Genomic DNA, 24,698 nt, shown 5'->3' with positions numbered 1-24,698 from the left:
CATTGCCTTTTGTATGCCAGGAACAGAGAAGGAAGTGCAGGAACCTGAAGTTGGCAGGGCATTCTCCTCACCTCTCTCTTCCTTCTGACTCCAGCAGGCCCCCACCTCAGGGCCTTTGTACTTACTGTTCTTGTTCCTGGGATGATCCCCTCCAGGTAATTCTCATTTGCTCATTTTACTCATATCTTGTGGTCCAAGGTCACTCCCTCGGAAAGCCATTCCATGACCACCTCATCCAAAGAATTGCTGACCCTAGTCCTGGCACATTGTCCCCTACCCTGCTTCATATCCACAGCCTTGTCATTCCCTGACTTCACATTATATTTATATTTTTGCTTATTGCCATTTCCCTCACACTGAATGTAAACTCCATGAGGTCAGGAAATATCATGTATTCGGTTCCCTCCTGTATTCCCAGCAGTGCCTAGCAGATAGCTGGCATCCAACAAATACTGAACCAATGAATGAATAAAGGAATCTTGCTCTCTCTCCTCCCCAGTCCCTCTACAGCCATTATCCGGGGTTGGGTCTCTCTAGGGCAGGCTTCTCAGCTACAGCGCTGCTGATGTTTGCGGCAGCCACTCCTCTGTTGTGGGGGTTGCCTTGGGCATTAAAGCATATTTAGCAGTATCCAGGGCCTCTGCCCATCAGATGTGAGTACTAACAGCCCCACAACAAAAATGTCTCCAGATATTGCTAAAGGTCTACTGGGGGACAAAGTGCCCCTGGATAAGAAATTCTGGGGGAGTGTCAGGCTGATTGAGCTAGTACAGTGGTTGTTGTTATTATTTGTGCTGAAAGTAGATGCTGAGTAATGACAAAGGGGACTATAATCGTCTAAATGAAAACCACACATTATCCTGAGTCCTCAGTGAAGCCAATCACTTCAATTATTTGATGATGATGATCATAATAATGATAATAATAATAATAACGAAAATAAATAAGAGTAAATGTGCAGGGAGGGGGTCACTTAGAAGTCAAAATTATTAAATAAGATTGAGCCCAATTATTGTATTTGACTAAGAAAAAACCAAAAACTATCCAGAAAAAAGTTTTTTCCCCCTACTTTTTGTATTTTCTTTATTTTCCTAGGAAATCTTATCAACTTCCTAATTTCTAAAAGCTTCTTACAATGGAGTAAGAGTCCAGTAAGTAAAGAACTGAAAAAATTTTTTCAGTATTATCAATAAAATTGTACATTAAATTTATTCAAAATGTTGAGCTTTCATTTTCATAAGTGGTGAAGAAGCCCAGACAGCTTAATTTTACTTTTTTTTCTTTTTCTTTTCTAATTGAAATTATTGGGGTGATATTGGTTAATAAACTTATATAGGTTTCAAGTGTACAATTCTATAATGCATCATCTGTCTTTTGTACTGTGTGTTCACCACCCTGAGTCAAGTCTCCTTCCATCACCATTAACCCGCCTTCTACCTGTCCCTGCCCCCGTTTCCTGCTGCTAATCACATGCTGCCAGGCTTATTCACTCTAAAGTTTTAGACTCGAAAAATAATCGGAACTGGTAGAAATGTTCCCTCCTTTCCTCTGTTGGTTTTAAATAGAAAGCTTATTATATTATACTTGTGGTAACTATATAACATTAAACATTTTTTCCCTAAAAGGAAATATTAACTCAGATTACAGATATAAAGCAAGGACTTTTTGCACCATACCTTTAAAACAAAGCAGTAGTCAGTGGGTGCTTTATATTTCATTTTACACTGAATCCCATAGTAAATGTTGACATTTTCAAACTGTATAAAACACGCCAGGTCTCGAGATGTCTGAAAAAGAAGGAAAAATATAACCTTAACACAGTTGACAGTTTCCAAAGTTGTTATTGATGGCACAAGAAAGGATGACATTTTAGTAGGAAAATATTGAATTGTAGGTAATTTATTGAACCATCTACCATGTTTAGTTTTCTAAAAACCAAGCCTGGATTTTAAGAGGTAAAAGAGTTCACCCAAAGCAAAACAGTGTTCCACAGGCCTGAAAGTGGAGGGGAATTTATACTCCTGGTCTGGCACCTGCACATGGACTCCCAGGCTCAGAGATGACTGGCTGACTTTGAGACATCGCTATTGATGCAGTCAGGACAAGGTGACTGGCCACCTCATCAGAAATTTCATTTTGGCTTTTGCCATTCTAAGTCAGTGATGGATTTCATGATTGAACATTAAGAAAAAAAAAAGAAGTCCCCTTCAGGAGGAACAATGAGAGGTAAATCTGATGCTCAGTAAATTAGCATACACTGCATGCACTTCTTCAGGAGAAAAAAAGATTCCTTTCACGCTCTCTAAGGGCTGACAGTGTTGCTATGGAAACAGAAACCTCTCCTCCATGTATAATATGCATTGTGGAGACTGCAACCTCTAATCTACATATTCGGTTACACTTCAATTACAAATTTGTTCTATTACTTGCCCCCCACCCCATTGCATTGCATTATTCTTTACCTAGTTAGTGAATAAAGAGTGAAGGGCAGAATTGCTACACCTTAGCACACAATTATTCCTTTATTTATGGTTGTTGATTTTTTTTGTATGATATTTTCTTCCGGATTTTCAAAGTTTTAATTTTTTAATTAGAAAAATAAAACATTCATCATTATTTAAAGAACAATTCACATATAAATATATAATAAAATGAAAATCTTCCTTCTTCACTGTTTTTTCTAATTCCATTATTTTCTCCATAAGTACTATTGTTAATAGTTTAGTAGTGTTCTTCCAAATGTTTTTGGGTAAGCATTTATATACATATGTATGTATATCCATACCCACATACATATATACATATACATGTACAATTTTTAAAATATGAATGAGATTTTACCATAAATACTGTTTCATACTAATTTATATTCCAATCTCCATGCAAGAGAGTGTCCATTTTCTTACCCACTTCTGTTGTAAGTTGAATATTATCAATATTGTTACTTTTATCAATCTCATGGGAGGAAATATTTCACTATTTAATTTACATTTCCCTGTCTTTAGTAAGATGGAGCAACTTTTTAAATAATCAGTGGCTACTGATATTTCTTTTTCTGTCAATTCTCACTAAATTAGCTTTACTGTTTTTTTAAGAGTATGCTTATCCTCTCATTAACTTGCTGAAGTTTTTCTGTTTTACTGACATTCATACTTAGTTATACAGGCTGCAAATGTACTCTGACTCTAGAGCTAGTCTTTAATTTCCTGTTTGATTGGATCTGTGACCATGAGGAAATAAGAACAACTTTATTCAGTCAAATCTGTCAATTTTCTCCTTATAACTTTGAGTTTTTAGTCTTGTTGAAGAAGGCTATCCCACCTCCACATTATGAAAATATTAATCTGTATTTTCTTTTAAGATTGTATATTCCCTTTTTCCTAAATATGTTTCATCTAGAATTTAACTTGGAACATGGTATAAAGCAGGGAACTATTTTTTCAAGTGTATATACATTTATTTCAATACTAGTTATTGAAACCAAAATCTTTCCCCACTGCTGCGAAATGCTTACTTTAATTGTCTTTGTATTAGGTGGGCCTCTGTTCATCCATCATGTTTGTCTCCACTTATCCTGTTTTTATATAATGGTTTTTTTTTTTTTTGAGGAATTGTACCTCAATGTTCTTCATAATTTTGGGGGTGTAATCTTTCTGATTAATTTTAGAATCAGTCACATCAAGAGAAAAGAATTCAATTGACAATTTTCTTGGGATTTCATACATAGAATATTGGGGGGAAGAATTAATATCCTTTCATCTAGTAACATGTTACATTCCTATTTATTCAGTTATTTCACTTCCTTTATTAAATTTTATATTTTATGCCATGTAAGTCTTCAACATTTCTTGTTGACTGTTAGTATTTTGTATTTTTTGTTCCTATTATACATGGAATCTTTTGCATTATATTTTAATTAGCTAATTGTTTGTATAAAAGAAAACAATTTTTTATTTGGTACATTATGTGGTCCTAATAGTGTTTCAGTTGCGTGTCTTACATTGTGCATAAAGAGAATTTTTGCCTCTTTCTTTCCAATAATTATATATCATAGTCTTTCCCTTGACTTCCTGGTTAATTCCTCCACTCCAGTGTTAACAGCAGCCATAAGAGAAATGACCCTTGTCATATTCCAATGCAAACACTTCTAAGTGTGTTGCTTGTGGTAGGTTTATTTACGTCTCATTTATATGTAAATGTCAAAGATAGACCATTTCTAAAATAAAACAAATTATTCGTGGGTCAACTGTTATGTACCCAGCCTGGGACTGGACTGGAGATGGCATGGATGGAACACTATCAGCTCCAAGGTTGAGACTAAGGAGGAGCAGTAGCTGCCCTGGGCCAAGCATCATCCATAATGCCTCCCCTGCATTCCGACAGACATAGCGGAGTCCTCAAACAGATTCTGGGAGCAGACCTGGATAGTCATCATGACTTCATCAGCATAGGATTGTGGGTCAAGCTTGTTAGGAGAAGGCTGCAATTTGTAAATATGCCATTTGCTGGACCCCTGAATCAGACAGTGAAGGCAAAATGTTTTGGCTTACACCAGATACAGGTGAGAGAGATATTCTCAAGTTTTAAAAAGGTAAACAAAAGATGGAAATGCCCAAAGCCTCAAAGAAAGGTCTTTGAAAAACCTAATGGTCAGAATGAGAGTTAAAATTACATTTCTAAGAGCGTATTGTATGTTTGTAGATTTGAGGGACTAACTCTAAATCACCAAGTGGAAATTAAATGATGTCTAAAGTCCTCTGCTAAATTAGACAGGAAAATGCATACAGTAACCTTAGTGAACAACTTAGATGTTCAAAGGATAAGGGCTAAGATCTAAATGAAGATCTGTCAAAGACTTCTAATACCTCTATGATACCAGTTAAAGAAGTTTTACTATAATGACTATAGAACGAGAGAATAAATACCGGGGAAAAAGTTCTTAGGAATAGAAACATAAAGTAACAAATTAATCTCTAAAAAAATACTTTGGCCATAACTTTCGAAACCTGATTTTAAAATAGATAAAACTCTTCACTTTCAAGAGCGAGCTATGGGAAAAATTACAAAAGGATTTCTGTAGTTCTGTCCCAATAGGATATGTATTTGTATAAAATTGGAATAACATCACTCTCACAACAACAGAGAGTATATTTAAATTGCCACCTGAGGATCTTGCGTTTCACTTTCATGAAATGCTTTTTTGCTATTTTTTTCCCCCTTTCTGACCTTAGTTTTTCCTTTGGGTACGTAATAAATTCCAGAAGCTCGTAAAAGAAAATAGCGCCTTTTCCAGGATTTCTTTCCATCTTCTTTCAAATAAAGGGCTCCTTCAAGTTCTGGCACAATGACGGATGTTCCGCAGAAACTTTCCTGAAATCGAGATTTCAATTATATAGACTCATGAAAGATAACACACATTTTGTTCACATTTAAACAAACTGTGACAGACTAGCCTTTAAGCTAAAACTCAATTGTGTTTACAACTCTGATTGAAAGCATATGTTTATGCTGCATGCAGTTTGCCTAAAGAGAGGGAGAGTTCCATGGTGCTTAAGAGCACTGGCTACTGAGTTAGATTTCAAGGGTTCCTGACCACTTAGTTCTGTGACATGGGCAAGGCTCCCAACCGCAGTTTCCTTACCTGCAAAAATAGAGTAATAATAGCCTCAACTGCATGAAGAAGGTAGTGAGTATGATTTTGGTATATTGTAACAGTAAGTATTACAGGCTACTACTGTTATAACTTGGTAAATAAAAAAAAAATATTACTTTTCCTGTAAGCAAAACAGATTACTGTTTCACTGTTAAGGAATAGAAAAATTATAGTATATAATTCTATCACAAAATATGCACAAGTTAATAACTTATTCTTGGGTTGGTTTTCTTATCAAAGAATGAAGGAGGCAATCATTAACACTGTGGTATCTGAAAAGATAGTTAGTGCCTAAGTACATTTTCTAGGTGTAGGTTTTCAAATGTCAAAACTTGCATAGATTTATAATTCTCTTTTTAAAAAATTAAAATATATTTTATTTATTCATATTTAGAGAGGGGCGATGGAGGCGGAAAGAGAGGGAGAGAAATATTGATGCGCAAGATAAACATCGATCAGTTGCCTCTTGCATTCCCCCAGCCAGTGGGGGGTGAGGGGAGGATCTGGCCCACAGCTCAGGCATGTGCCCTGGCCGGAATCGAACTGGTGATCTTTTGGTTTGCAGGACAACACCCAACTCACTGAGCCACATCAGTCAGGGCAGATTTATAATTCTCAGTAAATTTCTTTTTAAAAGACAATGTAGTAAAATTCTATATTATTTTATTTTCCAGTTCAAATATTCAAAACTCATTTTTTGCTTTCTATTTTATAACTGTCAACCTTTCATTCAGTCTCATAAAGGTAGAATAACTTTAGTTTCTCATTTTTCAAATACTTTTATATGTAGTGGAGTTGGGATACATTTTTTATTGTTAATATTTCCCCCAGTTTTCTCCAAATTTAGCTAGTATTAATTGTCTTATCAATACCTCTTAAATCCAAACTGATTTTTGGGTCAAATTAGAAAGCTGGATAGTAATGATTTTTTATAGCAAAACAAGCTTTTAAAACACTGCTTAAGTCCTATGCCAAAAACCCTTTAGGCAATTGTATGAATCAAGGCATAACCAGTCCCTGCCTCACAGCAGCTGATGTGTAAGAATGGAGAACAAGTGGCTGTGTGGGGACACCCACAGCCCTTCCATGCCCGTCATTCTCCGTCATAGGCTCAGAGCCTGAATGTCCTTGCTGTTGAGGACACCTGTGCCTTTTCTTCCTCAGCTCAACCTGCAGTCTCTTTGGCAAATGAAGAAAGAATGTCCCCATTCCCACTGTTGGGTCTCTCTGGGAAATGTCCACTGTGATCTTGGTCCCAGGTACCAGAACGTGAACTGTGTTTTCAGGACCTTGGGTGTGGCAGCGAAGTTCTGGTGCCTGACCTGTTGGTACCAAGCCGGGGGCTTGGAGGGAATAGGAACATGTGCAGGAACCTGGGAAAGACCCTGGTGAGTGGGAGCCAGCACTCCTCAGCATCAGTGAGCTGGAGCCCAGGCCTCACCAGGTCTTCTGTTTTATCAAGGTAAGCCCAAAGTCTAAAACTCAGGAAAAGGCTGTCAAGGGCAAAGGAAAGCTGCCCGGGGCTCCAGTACACCTGCCCCTTGGTGACTGTGATCTGGCATTCATCTGCATTACATACTGAACAGAGCCTGGGTTTGTAGCATATCTGCTATGTGAAAAACTCATTATGAATTCAAAAATCAACCACTCAATGAACTTCTAGAGGATAGGCTTACGGTGAGAATCACAGACCTCTCTACAGTAATTGATACATTGTGTCTTCCTGTAATAATTCAGTAAGATTCTGGCAACCAAGGTTCTTGGACTTGCCCAATAACCCAGGACCATCACAGGCAGAGCTGCCATGTATCAGGTCTCTGCCTTCCTACCACACCTGGTTGCTGGAAGAGCACCTTAGAATTCACTGTAGAGCAGATTTGGAAATCCTTACATCTGACTTCTGTGGAACACTTCAGTAATGAATCACAAGAAAGGTTAGGAGATGAGTTTTATGCAGATTCATAAATATTTTAGTCAAGAATTACTAAACTAACTTCATGAAGAGTTAAATAATTGTCTAAAGTCACATCTTTACTGCCTCAAAAAAACCAATTTATTGATCTAAATAGATATAATTTAGTAATAATGTGATTTTAAACCCAAGTTAAGATTTCAGTGTGTCTCAGAATCACCCACTGTTCTGAGATGCAAACAATTTAAACAGATAGTTAACATCCTTCCCTTTTCTTCTATTCTGCAAAATTAAACTTACCTCAAGTAAGCATTCCTTGTTCTTAGCATTCATTTTCTCATTCGTTTCCTTTCCTTCTTTTTTTCCTTTGTTATCCAAGTAAAAATTCTAAATAAAATATTAAAAGATCAGATCAGTTGGTCCATCACCATGCTAGCTCCTGCAGGGAGCTCACGGTCTTGCTGGAGAGAGACGATGTACCTGTAGGAACAACTGGGAACCACAGTGTGTGCTGTCTGTCAACCAAGTGCTTAATGGGTGCGTCCCAAGTGCTGCCTGCCTGCCGCACAACTCGGCAGAATTAAAACCTTCTCTTTCTCCCCTAGTGCACCGTCAGTGAGGAAACAAACATCAGATTGAAAACACTAGAGAAGGACATGACATCACTTGACTATAAAATTACACAGCCTAGAACACGTGGCAAATGCTGGAAGCTGGGAGCCCTAATGTACTGGGAAGAGCCAAGGGCTGGGGTGAAGGTGGAGCCCCCATCCCACATCCAGGAGGGGACCCACTCTGGCTGGAGGTCGCTACATAGGAGTCCACAGCCTGTGGACTAAAGGTTCCTGCTTATCAAGAGAAACTTGAAGTCTGGATTTTTATAAATGTTGGAAACTAATATTCATTTTAACAAACTGTGGGTCAATCACAACACAGAGTGTGATACTTGGCAACTCCCAAGGATGGACAGAAGTAAAAAGGGCATTTCTCGAGAGAGAGCCAGCCTAACCAGGCAGGAGAGCACTCACAGACTGGCACATGCTCTCTAAGCAGAGTTTGTATAAATCTATGTATTGCATATGGTCAATGCTGAGTATCACTGAGGTGGTTAAAAGTAAATCTCAAATGCATACATTTTTAAAAACATGAGCATCTGAGGGCTAAATTTGGCATCACCTGTACAGCTGCAGTATCCATGCACAGAGTGATTATTATGTCATAGTTGAGAACTTTTATGTGAAAATGTAGAGTTTTGTAAAACAATGCTTGAAAAACTGGGGTAAAACTAGAATATGTGCCTCTGGAGCACAGTGAATAAATAAAGGACCTTCCTGAATATCGACACAAATGTTTATTTCTTTCTCCATGTGGGGTCCTCAGGCCACATTGTTACTCCATAAAACTTGTGGTCTTGTGCTCCCAACATACAGAACTGAAATCTCTGGTCTGGGCCTGGAAATCTGCATTCCAACATGCTTTCTAGATGATTTTTTATTCATATTGAAGTTTGAGAACAGAGTATACTGGAAAGAGTATTAGGAAGCAAACTAAAGGCAAATAAAATTTGCTAATTAGAATATCTCCTAAAAATAGAGTATATATAAGTGGTGGCTTGCTAATTTAAATAGAGGGAAAAAGTCAAGTGCAATTCATTTGATAATTCTTATTGAATTATTTTTAAATATGTTTTTAAGACTTTTCACTTCTATTTGTTATTTGAAAGGATAGTATATTGTGAATTATTGTGATTTCATATAGGGTTCAGACACTTTTTTCCACTTTGTCCTCCTTGGAGGACATTTTTTTCATTGCTTTTTGAGAGAGAAGAAGGGAGAGAGAGAAACATCGATGCAAGAGAGAAGCATCAATCGGTTGCCTCTGATATGTGCCCAGACCTGGGATCCTATGTACCCAGATTGGGGATTGAACTCCCAACTTAAGTATGTGCCCTGACTGGGAATCAAACCTGCAACCTTTGGGTTATGGGAAAACAACCAACAGAGTCACACTGGTCAGGGCTCAGAAATTATTCTAATTCTGCATGTTTGGCTTGAAGACTATGACTAGTCATAACAGAGAACTCTATGCTAAGGTCTTACAGGTACGCTTTTCATTTCATCCATTCAAGAACCCCACAACATAGATGTAATGGCTATTTTATAGATTAGGAAACAGAAGGATTAAGCAATTTGCCCAAGGCCTGACAGTGCTAGAGCTTTGAGCTTTTCATAATTTTTCTTAGCTCTAAATCCCACAGGAGAGAACCCAGCACTACAGTGTGGATATACTTAATGCCACTGAACTGTACACTTAAAAGTGATTAAAGTGGTAAATGCTATGCTATGTATATTTTACCACATACACACAAAAAGAGCTGAGTTAATCCTAAGAGTGAATGCAGAGGGGGCTTCTAGTAAGCACAGCTTGCTGGGGAGTCTGGAAATGTAAACTACAGATAAGTGGAACGATGAAAAGATAACACTGGGAAGACTCTGCAGCATGTGCTTTTCACCCCCCTCTGGGAAAAGGAGTGTGTGTGTTACCCTCTGCAGGGACAGGGAAGGGCCTTTCTCAACTGTGAAGGGCCCCGTTTCACAAGGCTATCCTAGAGTCAGGATCTGTAGCCGGGGACTCTCTCCTCTGAGACTTCTCTCTTTCAGCTCCTGAATAACGTTTTTCCCTTCAAAGTAATGATACTACACTGTGTTTTTGTTCTAATGAAAATGCAAAAACACAAAGTTAATCTGAGCTGAAAGGACTGGTTGCCCTTGGGCCACAACTTTCACCTGTCACATCGTCAGCCAGCTCACTGTGAGCTGCTCTGTGGCAAGCGGCAGAACCCAGAAGTTAATTTGTTATCTGTCACCAAAGAAATTGTGGGCAATCTGAGTTGAATAATAAGGGAACCTTAAAATGGGAAATGAGACTTTCAGTCACAGCTTGATCCCTTTTCTTATAGCTTCTGACAATGGAAGATTTGGGACAGTTGGGTAGGAAGCAAACAGCAAATACATTACTTATTTAAATACCACCTTCTTGTAATAAAGAGAAAATCAAGCAGTTACCAGTCCAACAATAAATATTTGTGAGTATCCCTTTTGTGTAAAATATCTCTGTTCATAAGAAGCTTTCTATCATATTGAGACGATAAAAATTTAAATAGGTGGTAGGCAGATGGACAGATGACTATATACTTGGTGGGGAAAAGTAGTTTTACAGTTGGGAGTATGCGAAACACAGTTTATTCTTGTGTTATTATTTATTAATTATTGTATTATTTATTATTATTTACCTACTTTTTCCCACCCCCATGTGTATTTATGGATGAGGGAGCTATAGAAGATACTGCATAAATTCAAAATGAGCCACGTTCTATAGGTTTTCAGAGAGGGAGAAATCACTGTGGGCCAAGATGGTCAAGAAAGACTTCACAGAGGAGGTACAAATTTGATCTTGATCTTGAAAGATGTTCAACATTCAGAGAGGAAAAGGAAGAAGGAGAGCATTTGAGGCAGGAAGAAAAGCATGTACAAAGGCCCAGAAGTAGTTAAATACTGGGTATCTTTGGACCACTAAGGAACAACAGTCTGGCTAGAACTGGGCGTTAACACAGCACATCGGGGTGAAGACCAGACCACCACTTCCGATTCTTCTCTTTCTCCCTGTGATAGAATGTACTTGCTGCTGGTGGTCAGGTGATGGTGCAGTCCTCCCCCTGGAATGGGAAGTGCTTATTCCCTTGTCCCACTCAGGCTTGCTTTGACCAACAGCAGTGGGTGGGATGCACACATAGTGCATCAGTTGTGAGCCAAGAATTTGAGAGGCAGTGGCATGTTTCTGCTCATTCTCCTGACCTCTGCCATTCACCACGAGAAGACTGTGTCCCAAATAGCTGCTGTGTTGATGACAATAAGGGACATGTGGAGCTACCTGAATCCCACTGACAAACTGGAGCCAAGGACAGTTGACTTGCAGGCACAGGAGGGAGGAGATGTCTGTTGCTATAAGTCACTGCGATTCCAAGGTTGTTTTAATGCACAAACACTGATCCACACACCCACTCTAGCTGGGGAAAGGATCCATGCATTGAAGTCAAGGGCAAACTTTCCTTTAAAACAGCAGCCCATCTTGGGGACCATAGATATTATCACTACATGACTTTTCCTCCAGCTGGTCCTGGTCCTGAGTGGTAAGGGTGAACCCTGGTGGGAGAGGGAGGTTGGAAAGGAATGGAGGAAAGACACATGGGCCAATGTTCTCACACAAAGGCTGTTGCCCTTCTACACCTGAGGGGAAGAATGAAGCTATGTTTCGCTCTCAGCTCCTCACTCGAGCGGCCAACAGTAAACCACAACCACCACCAAATTTCAGTTAAGAAATAGATGAAGGGGTGGAAATTGCCTAAAATATCAATACTGATTATCGCTGGAGTGTGGGATTATGGATGATTTAAATTTCCTTTCTCATTTTCCAACTTTTTAATAACAGTAAATTGATATTAGTTTTGAAGTAAGAAAAATAAGATGTTATTAAAAGAAAAAAAAAGCAATACAGTAAGCGAGCAACCTTATATTAATAGATTTTACCAGTACCTTCTCTGAAAAACAGATTCTTCTAGCTTCTAGCAAGAAGAATGGCTAATGTGAATACTGATGCTTCTCCCTCTTTATGCACGATCCTCAGTCCTTAGAACTCTTTGGGTTTCAGGCAACCTTGCTCATCTTTGCATAGTAGGGCTACGAGCAGCATAACCACAAAAGCAAAACCCTTAGGTTACAGCTGACTTCCATTTGAACACCTCGCCCTTCCCCAGAAGGAACAGACCACCTGCGACTACTATCAACCAGGAAGAAGAACTTTCCTAATGAGAAGCAGACTGAGAAATGAAGCTGCTTCTTGAATAAAGTTGCTTTTTATTAGGATAGTAAGGATCTACTATGCCAGCACACTTTACCCAAAAGGGGCAGTACCATCTGGGTAAGAGGGGCCCCTGTTTGACCCCATGTTCTAGAGTGTCCCTGTTCTGACCCTCAGCCAGCCACTCCCCTGCTCACCATGAATCTAAAACTGCTATAAAATATAAAACCTTAAAAAAATCCCTTATTTATGTACCTTTTAAATGGATGAAGATGGGAATCAAATTGTCATAGAACTGTGGCTAGTTTTAATTGGATAGCTTTTTAAAATGTCAAAATTTATAATATGCTGTACATTGCCTTATCTGAATTTATGTAAACTTGTGTTGTTTGGAAGTGTGGGGCGAGGAGTTTCTCAGTGCGACAGACTAACAATGGACACCCAGAGGGAAGTCCAACCTCCAAAGCAGCAGCCAATGGATGATATATAATCTGTGGAGAATGTCACACAGAAAATGAAATAAAATCCAGGGATCCATCAGATGCAGAGAATGTGGATACAAAAAAATGTACAAGAAAAGAATTGAAAGATCAGTGTTTTTTTAACCCTCACTGGAGGACATTTTTTCATTGCTTTTTAGAGAGAGATGACGGGAGAGAAACACGGATGTGAGAGAGAAGCACTGACTGGCTGCCTCTCATCTGTGCCTGACTGGGGATCCTACTAACCCAAGAGGAGACTGAACCCACAACCCAGTCATGTGCCCTGACCAGAAATTGAACCCGCAACCCTGTTGTTATGGGACAATGTTCCAACAAACATAGCCACACCAGCCAGGATGGATTGGTGGTTTGTTTTTTTTTTAAAAACAACAACTTTATTTTTGTCCTATTGCAATTGTCCTAATTTTCCCCCTTTTCCATCTTCCACCCATCCTACCCCTGCTCCCACAGACAATCCCCACCCTGTCGTCCATGTTCATGGGTCATTCATATATGTTCCTTGACTAGTCCCTTCCCCTTCTTTCCATCCTTATCTCCCTCCTTCCTCCCCCTCTGATCGCTGTCAGTCTATTCATTAGAGCAACCTAATGAACAAAACAAATGAGCAAAATAGAACCAGAGGCATGGAAACAATGAGATTGGTGGTTTTGATGCTTGATAAAATATGAAATTCAGAGGAATATTTTTGTTTGCATTTGGCTATGCTGTTAATGTTGTATAGCTTTTGGTTAGTGTACTTATCTTTATGAATACAACTATGTACTCATGGCTTCATTTTAAAAACCACATTGTATTTAGGTATCTACTAATCGTTTATATTAAAAATTATTATTTTTGTTCTATTAAAAAAATTTGTGTTGAAAAACATACAAATGTGTGACGTAGTACATAGTTTTTCAAACTTCTACTGGGGGTTGTCAAGCACAGAAGTTTGAGGCCCGTTCATAGAGGCAGCCACCATTTGAAGTCCCTTTGTGGGAAGAGACAAGTGAGCAGCATCTCTGGGTCCACAAATTTGCAGAACTGGTTTCTTTCCATAAGTTTATTATAAATGACTGAATTTCAGATGAGGTCAAACCACTGTACTCATCACTTCACAATGTGGCAAGCAGTTGTCATGCTGGACTTGACCCTGTGAGGTGGGGAGTACAGCAGTAATGCCACTGTTCAGAGAATTTAGGTGTTGTCAGAAAGCATGCCAAGGCCCCACAGTCAGCAGGTGACACCTGAGACCCATGTGAGCAACATTACTTTTCCAGTCATCACAGAAATAGGTGCCTTGTGATTGTGCCTGCCTCATCTCACCACTGATGTCTGCAAACCTGAACTGACTCGTATCTGAGCATTGAGCTCAAAGCCTCTCTTTGCATTCATTTTATTGTCTCCTCATCAGACCTATGCTGAGATAAGTAATTTGTAAAAGACTTCACTTAAGTACTAAAGATCCAGTATTGGAGTTTTAAATATGAAATTTTATATAGTTTGTATCATTTAGTAATTTTCCGTCAAGCTGCGAATACTAATCTATTATTCATACAGCAAATCAGCTACAGGTAGGCCAAGAACACTGACCTTGGCATCATGGGTGCAGATGTCAAGGACAAAGTCAGAATTGGAACCCTCGAGCTCTCTAGAGACCTACATGTGCAGACCTATGAGAATACTCACCCCTGTTCCCTAAGGGCACAGAGGATGTCATTTGCCATGTAAAGCAAGGTGACTGATAGACAGCACAGCGTTACCCAGAAATGGTGGCCGGGGCCACACCTTTGCATGCATTTTTCTACCAAGAGCAGAATAATAATTTGGGCCTATTCTGATCTGGGCTCTTGGGTCGGTCTCACCTCATTGTGGGAAACTGAGGCAATTTTGTAACTTCTCAGTCAACAAATTCCTTTTGTGGCGTTGTACTAATGACTGTATTCAATTTATCTTGTCTGAGGACTCCCACAGTCACTAGGTCTACCAATTTCACTGCCATAGTCTAAGAAGCTCTGAACAGAAGGACCATTCTCTGAAAACTGCTTATCAATGTCCTCAGTGATGGTTGTAAGATCAGACAAAGGCCTCCTTTCTATCTTTGATCTCAGTTTTTTCATCTGTAAAGAAGAAATAGCAATGTATTCTTCTTAACCCTCATAGTTTTAAAGATTAAAGATAATGTATACAAAGCTTCTAGCAATTTTCCTCTTTCCCTGGAGCCTCAGTTTATTTCCGCTGTATTGGTTAACAAGTAGCCTTTGTTACAAACTTCTATGAAAATAAGTCCTTAGGTTTGTCACCTTAGGAAATGAGAACCAATGCTATCTAATATTAGTAAGTTCTTGTCATTATCCTTATCTCTAGAAGTTTCACTTTGCAATCACAGAGGAAAGTCCCTTAATGCAAAGAAAGTTTTGGGGGATTGTGGAGACAGTGACAAAAATCCAACCAACTCTTTTTTCCTTCTGTAAATGCCCTGGACTCTGAGAACAGGTTAGATGGGCGACTCAGCAATGGAATGATTTCTACTTTTGTGTGAAAATAGGAAAAAAACCCAAGGAAAAAATTAGGAAAATATTTCTAATGACACTTATAGATAAAACATTGCTTATTTGATAGAAAATACTTACGTGAAATGTATAAATTTCATGCTATTTTTATGGAGGGTGAAATGGGATTTTTTTTTTAAGGAAGGGGAGAAACTCAGCATGTTTAAAATCTAGTTTATGGTGTTCCTCTCCCAACAAATTTCTGTTCTGAGGTTCCTCACCTCAGTGAATGGCATAAGAATCTATCTAATTCCTGAGCCTGAAATCATAGTCTTGTCATCCCTGGCTCCTCCTTCTGTGCTTCTCTTTAGTCACTATATTCTGCAAAATTCTTTCTCCTAAATGTCTCCAAGCGCCCTCCAGTCCATTATCATCTCCTCTTTCTGGGCTTCGGTAACCACCTCGCAATTGTAAGACAGCGTTTCCTTTGCTTCCTCCAGATCCATTTCCCACCGTGCGGCCACTGATCTTACCCCCACCCAATTGTTCAACAGCTCCCTGCGAGCCTTGGGATAAAATCCAACGTCTTCGTCATGATTTACATAAGGTCCTTGATCATCTTGTTCCTGCTTCTTTACAGTCTAACGAAATCTTGCCAGGACCATGTGCTTTGTTTGAAATAATTTGATCAGAAATAAAATCACAGCAGAAACACCAAATTAGCTGTGTATTTGTTAGGTCTCAGTGATTCTGATGTACTAAATAATACTTAGTTTTTATGCATCTTTAAGACTTCAGGCCAATTTTTCAAGTTTTTTCTTTTTTAATCTCTGTTTCATGCTTAGCTGGTTTAGCTTGCTTGACATCTATTCCTAAAGTTCTGGGTTTCTGGTAAGGTACAGGTGAGGGATGTTAGTGTAAACCAACAGCTGATGCCACGGCCTTTGCACTGTTGCCAACAAGGCAGAGAGGACCTATTCCAGGAACTGAGTCCGAGCCAGGCATCAGGCCTCCATCAGCTTCAATGGCTTGGAGAAGGCAGGAAATCCAATTAGCTGGACCTCTGACTACTATTAGCAGCGTTTGAATCTTCCATCAACTCATAACCTTCTGCAAATACAGTTCACTCATCATCTCTACTTTCATAAATTATTTTTCTGCAAGAATGTAGCCTTAACTCTATAGGAAAAAAAAAAAAATCCACTGCACAGAGGCATACAGAGTGGGGCTAAGGGCCAACCCCGGACTCTGCCTGTGGACAGATACTGACTGTAGAACGATCTTGCCCTGATCTAGGATAAGTGAAGAGGAAAAACCAACATGTTTATGACAGAATCCTGCAGTACCTCATGGGAAATAGCATCTGAACGACTTCACGGACAACATATCTATAATGAATGAACTTCGGGATTCAGAAGAAAATTGTAGAAAATTGTTATCTTCAGAAGAAAGTGGTAAGATACATAGGAGAGAATTTTTGGAAGAAGTTTCTCATGCAAACACAACTTGGAAAATGGTCAGTCTGCCTCTCTCAGCTTACGGTCAGCATACTGAAGTACTATCCATGCAGAACACTGACCAGAAGATTATTTAACCAAACATTGAGGAAATAGAAATCTTAAAATCAGTCTCTTCAAAAATGCATCCACTTCAATTTTGGTCTTTAAATTTGATTGTAAATTAGGAGAATCTACTAATTAGGAGAATCTTCTTATTTGGTTTTAAAGAACACACTATTATCCAGAAGAATTCATTAGGAAGATTTCTGCTCGACCCTATGATGTGGCAGCTTGCAGTTAGACCAAAACTCCACCAAAATAACCAGAAAAGCTGGGTGAAAAAAAATCTGCGTGAAGGCTTTGGAGAGCTGCAGAGGCAACCAGGACTCAAAGGGCCAAGATCCAACAGAGAAAGATACTAGAAGGAGGTGTCTAGTTCTTCACGGAGCCCCGATTCCCCTCGGGGCATTTATATGTTCTTACTCCGAGGTGAGACACTGAGAATCATGGCAGGGAACTTGTGTAGACCCTTCACAAAAATGGGTAATAAACATTTGAAAAGGTTCTCCCACCATTGGCAATAAGAAAATTCAACTTAAAACCATAGGAGATACCGCTATGTACCCACAAAGAACAGCCAAAAATAAAAACAAAAAAAAAACCAAAACAAAACCTGACAGCACCAAGGGCTGACAAGCATCTGGAGCACCAGGAATTCTCCTACAATGCAAATGGGAGGGCAAATCATCGGGTCACTTTGGAAAACAGCTTGGAACCATTTCCTAAAGCTAAATATATGCATAGGCTATGATTCAGCAATTGCACTCGTAGGTCTACATGCAACAGAAAAGTCTACATATGTTCAACAAAGACATGTGCAAGAATGTTCACAATAGCATTACTTGTTAAAGTACCAAACTGGAAAAAAAAAACCAAATGTCTATCAATAATACAACGAATAAACATATTCTGGTGTAATCACAATGGAATATTAAACTGCAGTGAAAAAAGAATAAGTTACTACTCTATACAACATGAAAGCTGGATTAAAAAAAAACTAAACACAAAAGAGACTATGATATGATTCCATTTTATATAAAGTTCAAAAGGAGGAAAAGACGGGAGAGGTCAGAATGGTGATTACCTTTGTAATGGGGTTAACTGCTGGGAAGAAGCAGTGGGGGGGCTACAGGAGCACCGTTAATGCTCTGCATCTGATGTGGGTGGTAACTGAGTGGGTATGCTTAGTTGGTAAAAACTGTGCTTTGTGCGCTAATTCATTAGACACTGCGGCCAAGTGCAGGCGTCAGCTAATACCAGCTCTCCTCTTCCTCTGCTTATTTAACAATGGTGTAGCCATGCTGCACAACTCCTGGGCACTGTTCTTACACACTCGGTGTGCAGGAGCTGAGCAAGTGGTGGCTCTGAAAGTAGCTTCCCATTTTCACGGTGCATGTAGCTGTTCACATGGTGACCACATTTCTCCGCTTTTCTTGTAGCTTGAGATCACCATGCAACCAAGTTCTGGGTCAATGGGATGTAAACCAAGTAAAAGGGCCATTTCTAGGTCTTTCCAGTAAGAAGTCTGGTTGTGTACTGTGCTGGCTCTTTCCTCCCCTCCTACCAACTGGAGCATGGCCAGGTGGAAAAGCTGCCCTGGACCCCCAGTTGAAAGTCACTTACTGAGGAGGGCAGAACCATCCTACTGGATCTTCCAACCTATGTCTGGATTGGTATGTGAGAAAGAAGAAAGCTTCTAGCTTTGATGGCTCTCTAACTAATTTAGGCATTAAAGCATGGGATTGAAGGTGGTTGTGATTTGAAAACTTCATACTTTTATTGTTTGATACTTGTCACAAACAACAGTGTTTATTGCTTTTTTGTCAGTCTGCCACCAATCAACACAGAGAAGACCAGAGAAAAGCACGGTAGAAGGGAACGTGTGTTTTCTCATGAGGAAGCTGCTCTAGAGTATCCTTTAATTCTGACTCCAGTAAATGAGACTTTTTTTTTTAGCCTATAAAATATAAAGGTGTCTGGATGTCTCCAAGGCTCTCATTTGTATCTAACTTTCTTTGACTTTCCTAAAAAGACTTGACCCTCATGTAATCATAGTTGCCTGGAGGCCACAGTGGCAAGACCTATATTTCCATGACATCCTTGGAGACATGACTTGAAGGAAACTTTTCAGATATGTAGAACAATGCTTTTTATTATGTAGACTGTGCAATAAAGCACAGAAAGTTGCACCTTTTCCAGGAGCTCTTTTTAGTGATCCCAACATCATAAGCACCAAATATGAACAACAAAGAAAAGAGTATCTTCAAAATATGAAGTGCTAACAACTCAGAGTGCATCAAGGTATACTGGATTAATGGAGCCAGAAGGAAATAAGGACACAAAAGAACTAGTCAAGAGAGTGATATGTTTTTGGTGGTGAATCAAAAGAAACAAAATGGATTCTTTTCTTTCTGAATCTTTCAAGGGGCTCTTAGCTTACATATGGCCTAAGAGCTGAGTCTGTATTCCTTTGAAAGGAATACATTTGTGATATTTTGTGAGCTAATGAATGATGTGGTTAGTATACAGGTGATATTTTAAAAAATCCTCCATTATTTATATGGCTTGACAGTATACAAGTTATCATACCTGTGGATTTTTAAATACAGCATATTTTTCCTCTTTCTTCAAAAATACCACTTTGTTTTCTGTGTCTCTTGTCCAGTCTGATAAGATTTCAACAACATTTTCATGGTCTTCAAAAAATCGTTCTGATGAAACAAGAAAACAAGCTAGTATTGAGTTAAGAGCACTGCTTTATACTTCACATAGGTTTTCAGAAACTCCTCATTCTTACACTTTGTCACACTGTAACATTCCTGCTATATTTATTCTTCAGCATCATGTCATCAACGTATTTTCCATAAAAAGCATGGCAACATGGCAGGTGAACCTACACCATAGTGATAATAGTCAACTGTTGTATGTTTTTCATATTAGCATTTTTGACTGTAAACAGTTCCAGGTGGAGGTAAACATGCTATTTGTAAGGAGGACAACTGGGCAATCATTGGTTTAAAACACTGTGAATGAAATTGTGAGATATGTGATAAACACTCTAAAACATCATTCCTTAAACTCTAATAACAATATATGAACATTGGAATCAAACCTAAACATAAAGGAAGGCTTTCATTTTTTTCTGTTTGACTAAGAGGTGAAGAACACTTCAAGAGGTTCTTTTAATGTAGGCCATTTCCTCCAGAAAAAATTTCACCAAAAGCTTCTAAAACAGGGAACTCTATATTCCACCAAAGCTCTCTTGGGGGACAATTGTTCTGTAAGTGGTATTAAGAATGAGAAGTAATAATATTTCTTTAATTGCTTTTTTCTTTTTCTTTCTTTCTTTTTTTTTACTAGATCAATTTCCATCAACAGTACTTTGCTCTTTGAGGCAGAGCCTCTTGAGCTAGACAAAGTGTCGGACGTTAGGCAGGTGGGAGGGAGAAAGGGGAAATGGACACTGATGTGGGGCGGAGTTATGCTATAGTTTAAGAAAGGGAACTCTCAAGAGACATTCGCTGACAGATACCCAGGCCCTCCCACCATCTGCTCAGCTTACTAAGCATGCAGTAAGAAGTATCATCCTGTCACTTTCTGTCCCTTAGGAACCACTAGTGAAATGACAATAATAATGCTTACATCCCCCAAGGTCTAGCCACCTGCTATGATCCGAGTCTCTTCCCCACAAAGAGATGAAGAGGCAGAACTGAATCTGACAGAAGGGAAGTGATGTACGGGGGAGTCTTGATGGCTTTGAACCAAACGCTTCTGAATAATAGACCAAAACCCATAATAAAGCAAACTCACAGGTTTTTGGAGTGCAGCCTATAGCTGGGGATGGGACTTACCAATTTGTAGTTCTGGGTATATTTCATAAAGACACCAGTCTACATTGCAGTCACAATGGGTTTTCTCAAAAAGGTTGTCTAGAATGTCTCGGGCCAACTGCCGCTCATCCACCATCAGCGACTTTGTGCTGTTATCATTCATGTGCACCTTGACAACCAGCTGAGGATAAAGCCACAGAGCAACCACTAAGTTTCAGTGAATGAAGAAGGCTACTAAGATTTAAGGTTTCAACATTGCTATTGTTTCTGCTAATTCAAATAAGACTGTGTCCCACGAACGAACTCAGTATGAACTCACTCACACTCTAAGCACTTTTTTGAGGTGTTGGGAATATAGAGGTGGAGAAACCAATTTATAGAAACATAAAAACATGCAATAAACAACCCCCTTGCCCACGCTTCAGAGACTCTGCATTCTGGTGAAGAACCATAAGACAAACAGAACCAAAGAACTGCCGACTTTCTCTTTTCCTGACATCTCTCTGTTACTTATTCAGCTTCATCCTGGAGCCTAGAAGCATTTTTTGACTGAAAGCCAAAAAGTCAATTTGTATCTTTGTAATCAATTCTTCTCTTTTGCTTAACTGGAGTTGGGTCTCTTTTCACACAATCCAAGAATTCTAAGACATAGGTAAGACTAAATTGGTGAGCCTACAATTCTTTGAAGGCAGGGCATGCACAGCGACGTGGCGTCACTGAGGAGCCTTGCTGAGAGCCAGGTGGTATCACAGCAGAGCATGGCTGAAATTAGAGGTGGACTAAGTGAAATAAGGCAGACTGAGAAACAAGCTATTATGGAGGCATGCAGGCAAATTAGTGACCTAGTGAACTTTTGGCACTGAGTTCACAGTCAAATTGGTAGTTATTCCAAATCTAGAGGGTTTGGTGGGAGCAGCATTATCTCATCTCCAATAAGGACATAGGATTTTCTGACTTTTCCCAGACTACTCGTAACACTTATTAAAATTTCTGATCCTCAAGAGAGACCATGATTCTGATGTAATACAACAAAATTAATTCATGAAGTAATGCAGCTAGGGTTTGGGTTTTCTTTAACATGTGTACTTGTAGTATGTTTTTAATTAAAGTAGTTTGTTATTTATGAGTGCTACAGGTTATAATGGTGGTATATATTTAGTCTTCAAAAGGAAGAGTGGAAATGTGCCTCCTAAACTGATCCTACCTAAGTGAGTGGGGATTAGTCTAGTTAAAGTCAATCAAGTTAGAGTCTATCTTTGAGTGCAATGGGGGGAGGAGCTACCATTCTTCTTCCAGACATTTGATGCTGGACCTCTACACACAACCAGTAGAGAAATCCTGGGAACATCATTAACCAGAACCATCTGATACTCTTGCTTAAATTTCCATTCTAATTTGAAAAGAAAAGTGTAAAATGGCTAAAGACAAGTTCTGCCTGTTCTGTTTGCCTAGGATTGGTCATGGTAATTTACAGATGAGACTTATCATTATTTAAAAAGAGATCAGATGGACTGGAGAGAGAGGCCAAACATATGGTAACATTTTTCCTCCTGCAAAAAGTGGGTTAGATTCTTAGCAGCTGGGAAACTGCCCCTCTGGTTCCACTTCCACCTAATCTGATCTTCAAAACATAATGTTGTTAACAGAGAGAAGTTGCAGTTCCTGTGGAGAGTTACCAAGAGCCACCAAAATATGGGTGGTGATAAAAATCTGTGTTAGCATGAGGCAAGGACCACAAGTTGAAGCTTCATGTACGTAGTGCCTTGTCTTCCCTAGAGTCAAAATGTAGAAATCAGTGCATTAAAAGGCAGTTCCCACTCCTTGAGGCATTCAAATTCAGTCTTGTCTAAGAATACTTTTTTCCCCCTTGAAAAACTGTAGGATGGTTGCTTTTTCTCATGTTTTATTTATTTTTTTAATGTATTTAAAATGATAGGTCCAGTGTCTAAGATACATTCATGTGACCTGAGAATCGAGGCCTCAGGGTGGTATGGAAAAACAAATATTCCTCAAATAGTTTCTACCATGACTGTTTTCTGTGGAAGGCATATCTGCTGCTCTTGCTGAGAATTATTGCTATAAAGCAGTGACTTTCAACTTTTTAAAATCTTATAGTCGTCGGCAGCCTTCCGTCTCGAGAGACGATGGTGTAGCTTCTTAAGAGTCTATCTGCACCACCAAGAATGGCTGTGCAGTCCAACTCGGGAGTGACACGGTATCTGTCTCCTCCCGTGTTGAATCGACATCTTGCGATGACGCTGGAGTGTCCTCTCCAGTGAAGCTGAAGCTACAGAGCCTGGGCAGGGTGATATGGAGGGTCTGCTGTTGCCCATGCAGCAGACCCCCCCTCTCTTCGCAGCTGAAGGGTCCAAGGGAAAGACGGAGTCAATACAGCTTGGCTTCAGGTGCGCCGCAGGAGTTGCCGGTGTTGACTACAACGTCAAACCGCCTTAGGGACTCCGGCTCCGGATTTTCTGTTGGGGTTTACTCCCTTAGCCTTTCCCCTGAAGAGGTATGCCGCAAGGCAGCGGAGGTTTTTTGGAGTTAGAGTTTTCCTTCTCTAAAATCTTATAGTCGTCGGCAGCCGTCCATCTCGAGAGACGATGGTGTAGCTTCTTAAGAGTCTATCTGCACCGCCGAGAATGGCTGTGCAGTCCAACTCGGGAGTGACATGGTATCTGTCTCCTCCCGTGTTGAATCGACATCTTGTGATGACGCTGGAGTGTCCTCTCCAGTGAAGCTGAGGCTACAGAGCCTGGGCAGGGTGATATGGAGGGTCTGCTGTTGCCCATGCACCAGACCCCCCCTCTCTTCGCAGCTGAAGGGTCCAAGGGAAAGACGGAGTCAATACAGCTTGGCTTCAGGTGCGCCGCAGGAGTTGCCGGTGTTGACTACAACGTCAAACCGCCTTAGGGACTCCGGCTCCGGATTTTCTGTCGGGGTTTACTCCCTTAGCCTTTCCCCTGAAGAGGTATGCCGCAAGGCAGCGGAGGTTTTTTGGAGTCAGAGTTTTCCTTCTCTGATGTGCCCTGACTGGAAGATCGAACCAGCGACACTTAGCTCGCAGGCCGACGCTCAATCCACTGAGCCAAACCAGCCAGGGGTAAAATCTTATAGTACACATCAACTAATTACTATAGTTCTACGGCACACCAAAAAATATATTTTTTGCTGATCTGACAAAAATATATAGGTATAATTTTGATTCCTTCACATCCAATGGCTACTGTTGTGTTGGCTGTTGTCATCTTTTCATGTGACAATCTAAGGGAAAAGAGGCCTGTGCCTATGACTAAATAGTCAGGTACTGTGTGTTTTAAGAATTCTTGTGGCACAGTGGTTGAAAATAACAAGTCCTAGGAAATACTGCCAATGTTAGGATTTAGAAAAGTTACTCTTCCTGATGGCAAAATTAATGATTTTTGACCACATTTCATTCTTTCTTAGGAATTCTTAGGAAAATAAAACATGTTGGTTGTTTCTTTTGCTTTTACATAGAGGAGAACACATAATTTGACAACGATGAAACTTTTTTGGGGGGGCAGAAATTGCAAGTGAAATTTAATCCACATGTAGTTATGAATGTGCAGAATTATAAAACTTAGAAAATAAGAAAACCAAGAGAGGCTGATGACTTTTAGCAAGAAGCAATAATATTTATTATTTTCACAGCTTCCACCACATTGGCAAGCTGATGAGTATTTATACCAACACATAACACCACTAACTCGCAGTTATGTGATTTAGCAAACTAGGTACTTTTCACATCTACACTATGTGACAGAGGGTAAAATGATTTAAGAATGAAAAGCTTTCTTTCTCTAATCCATTATAGCAGTGATTTTCAACCGGTGTTCCACAACAATTTTTAGTCAGGGGCACTGACCTCTTTTCCCTTAAACTGTCAAGTAAA

General features: G+C 39.5%; 1 protein-coding gene across 1 annotated transcript in view; it reads right to left on the bottom strand.

The window, feature by feature from the left end:
• Nucleotides 1-24,698, bottom strand: part of APBB1IP (amyloid beta precursor protein binding family B member 1 interacting protein) — a 102,964-nt gene that overhangs the window by 18,905 nt on the left and 59,361 nt on the right. The window contains exons 6-10 of the mRNA XM_090268048.1: nucleotides 20,807-20,966; nucleotides 19,545-19,666; nucleotides 7,866-7,952; nucleotides 5,227-5,370; nucleotides 1,677-1,787 (exon numbers count right to left, since the gene is read on the bottom strand). Of these exons, the coding sequence (XP_090124174.1) occupies nucleotides 1,677-1,787; nucleotides 5,227-5,370; nucleotides 7,866-7,952; nucleotides 19,545-19,666; nucleotides 20,807-20,966 (624 nt within the window). The remainder of the gene's footprint in view (nucleotides 1-1,676; nucleotides 1,788-5,226; nucleotides 5,371-7,865; nucleotides 7,953-19,544; nucleotides 19,667-20,806; nucleotides 20,967-24,698) is intronic.

The sequence above is a fragment of the Furipterus horrens genome, unplaced genomic scaffold, assembly GCF_987537825.1.
Source record: "Furipterus horrens unplaced genomic scaffold, mFurHor1.1.pri manual_scaffold_2, whole genome shotgun sequence".
Taxonomy (NCBI): domain Eukaryota; kingdom Metazoa; phylum Chordata; class Mammalia; order Chiroptera; family Furipteridae; genus Furipterus; species Furipterus horrens.
The sequence above is the reverse complement of the archived record's forward strand: the minus strand, read 5'-3'. Positions and strand labels throughout refer to the sequence as shown.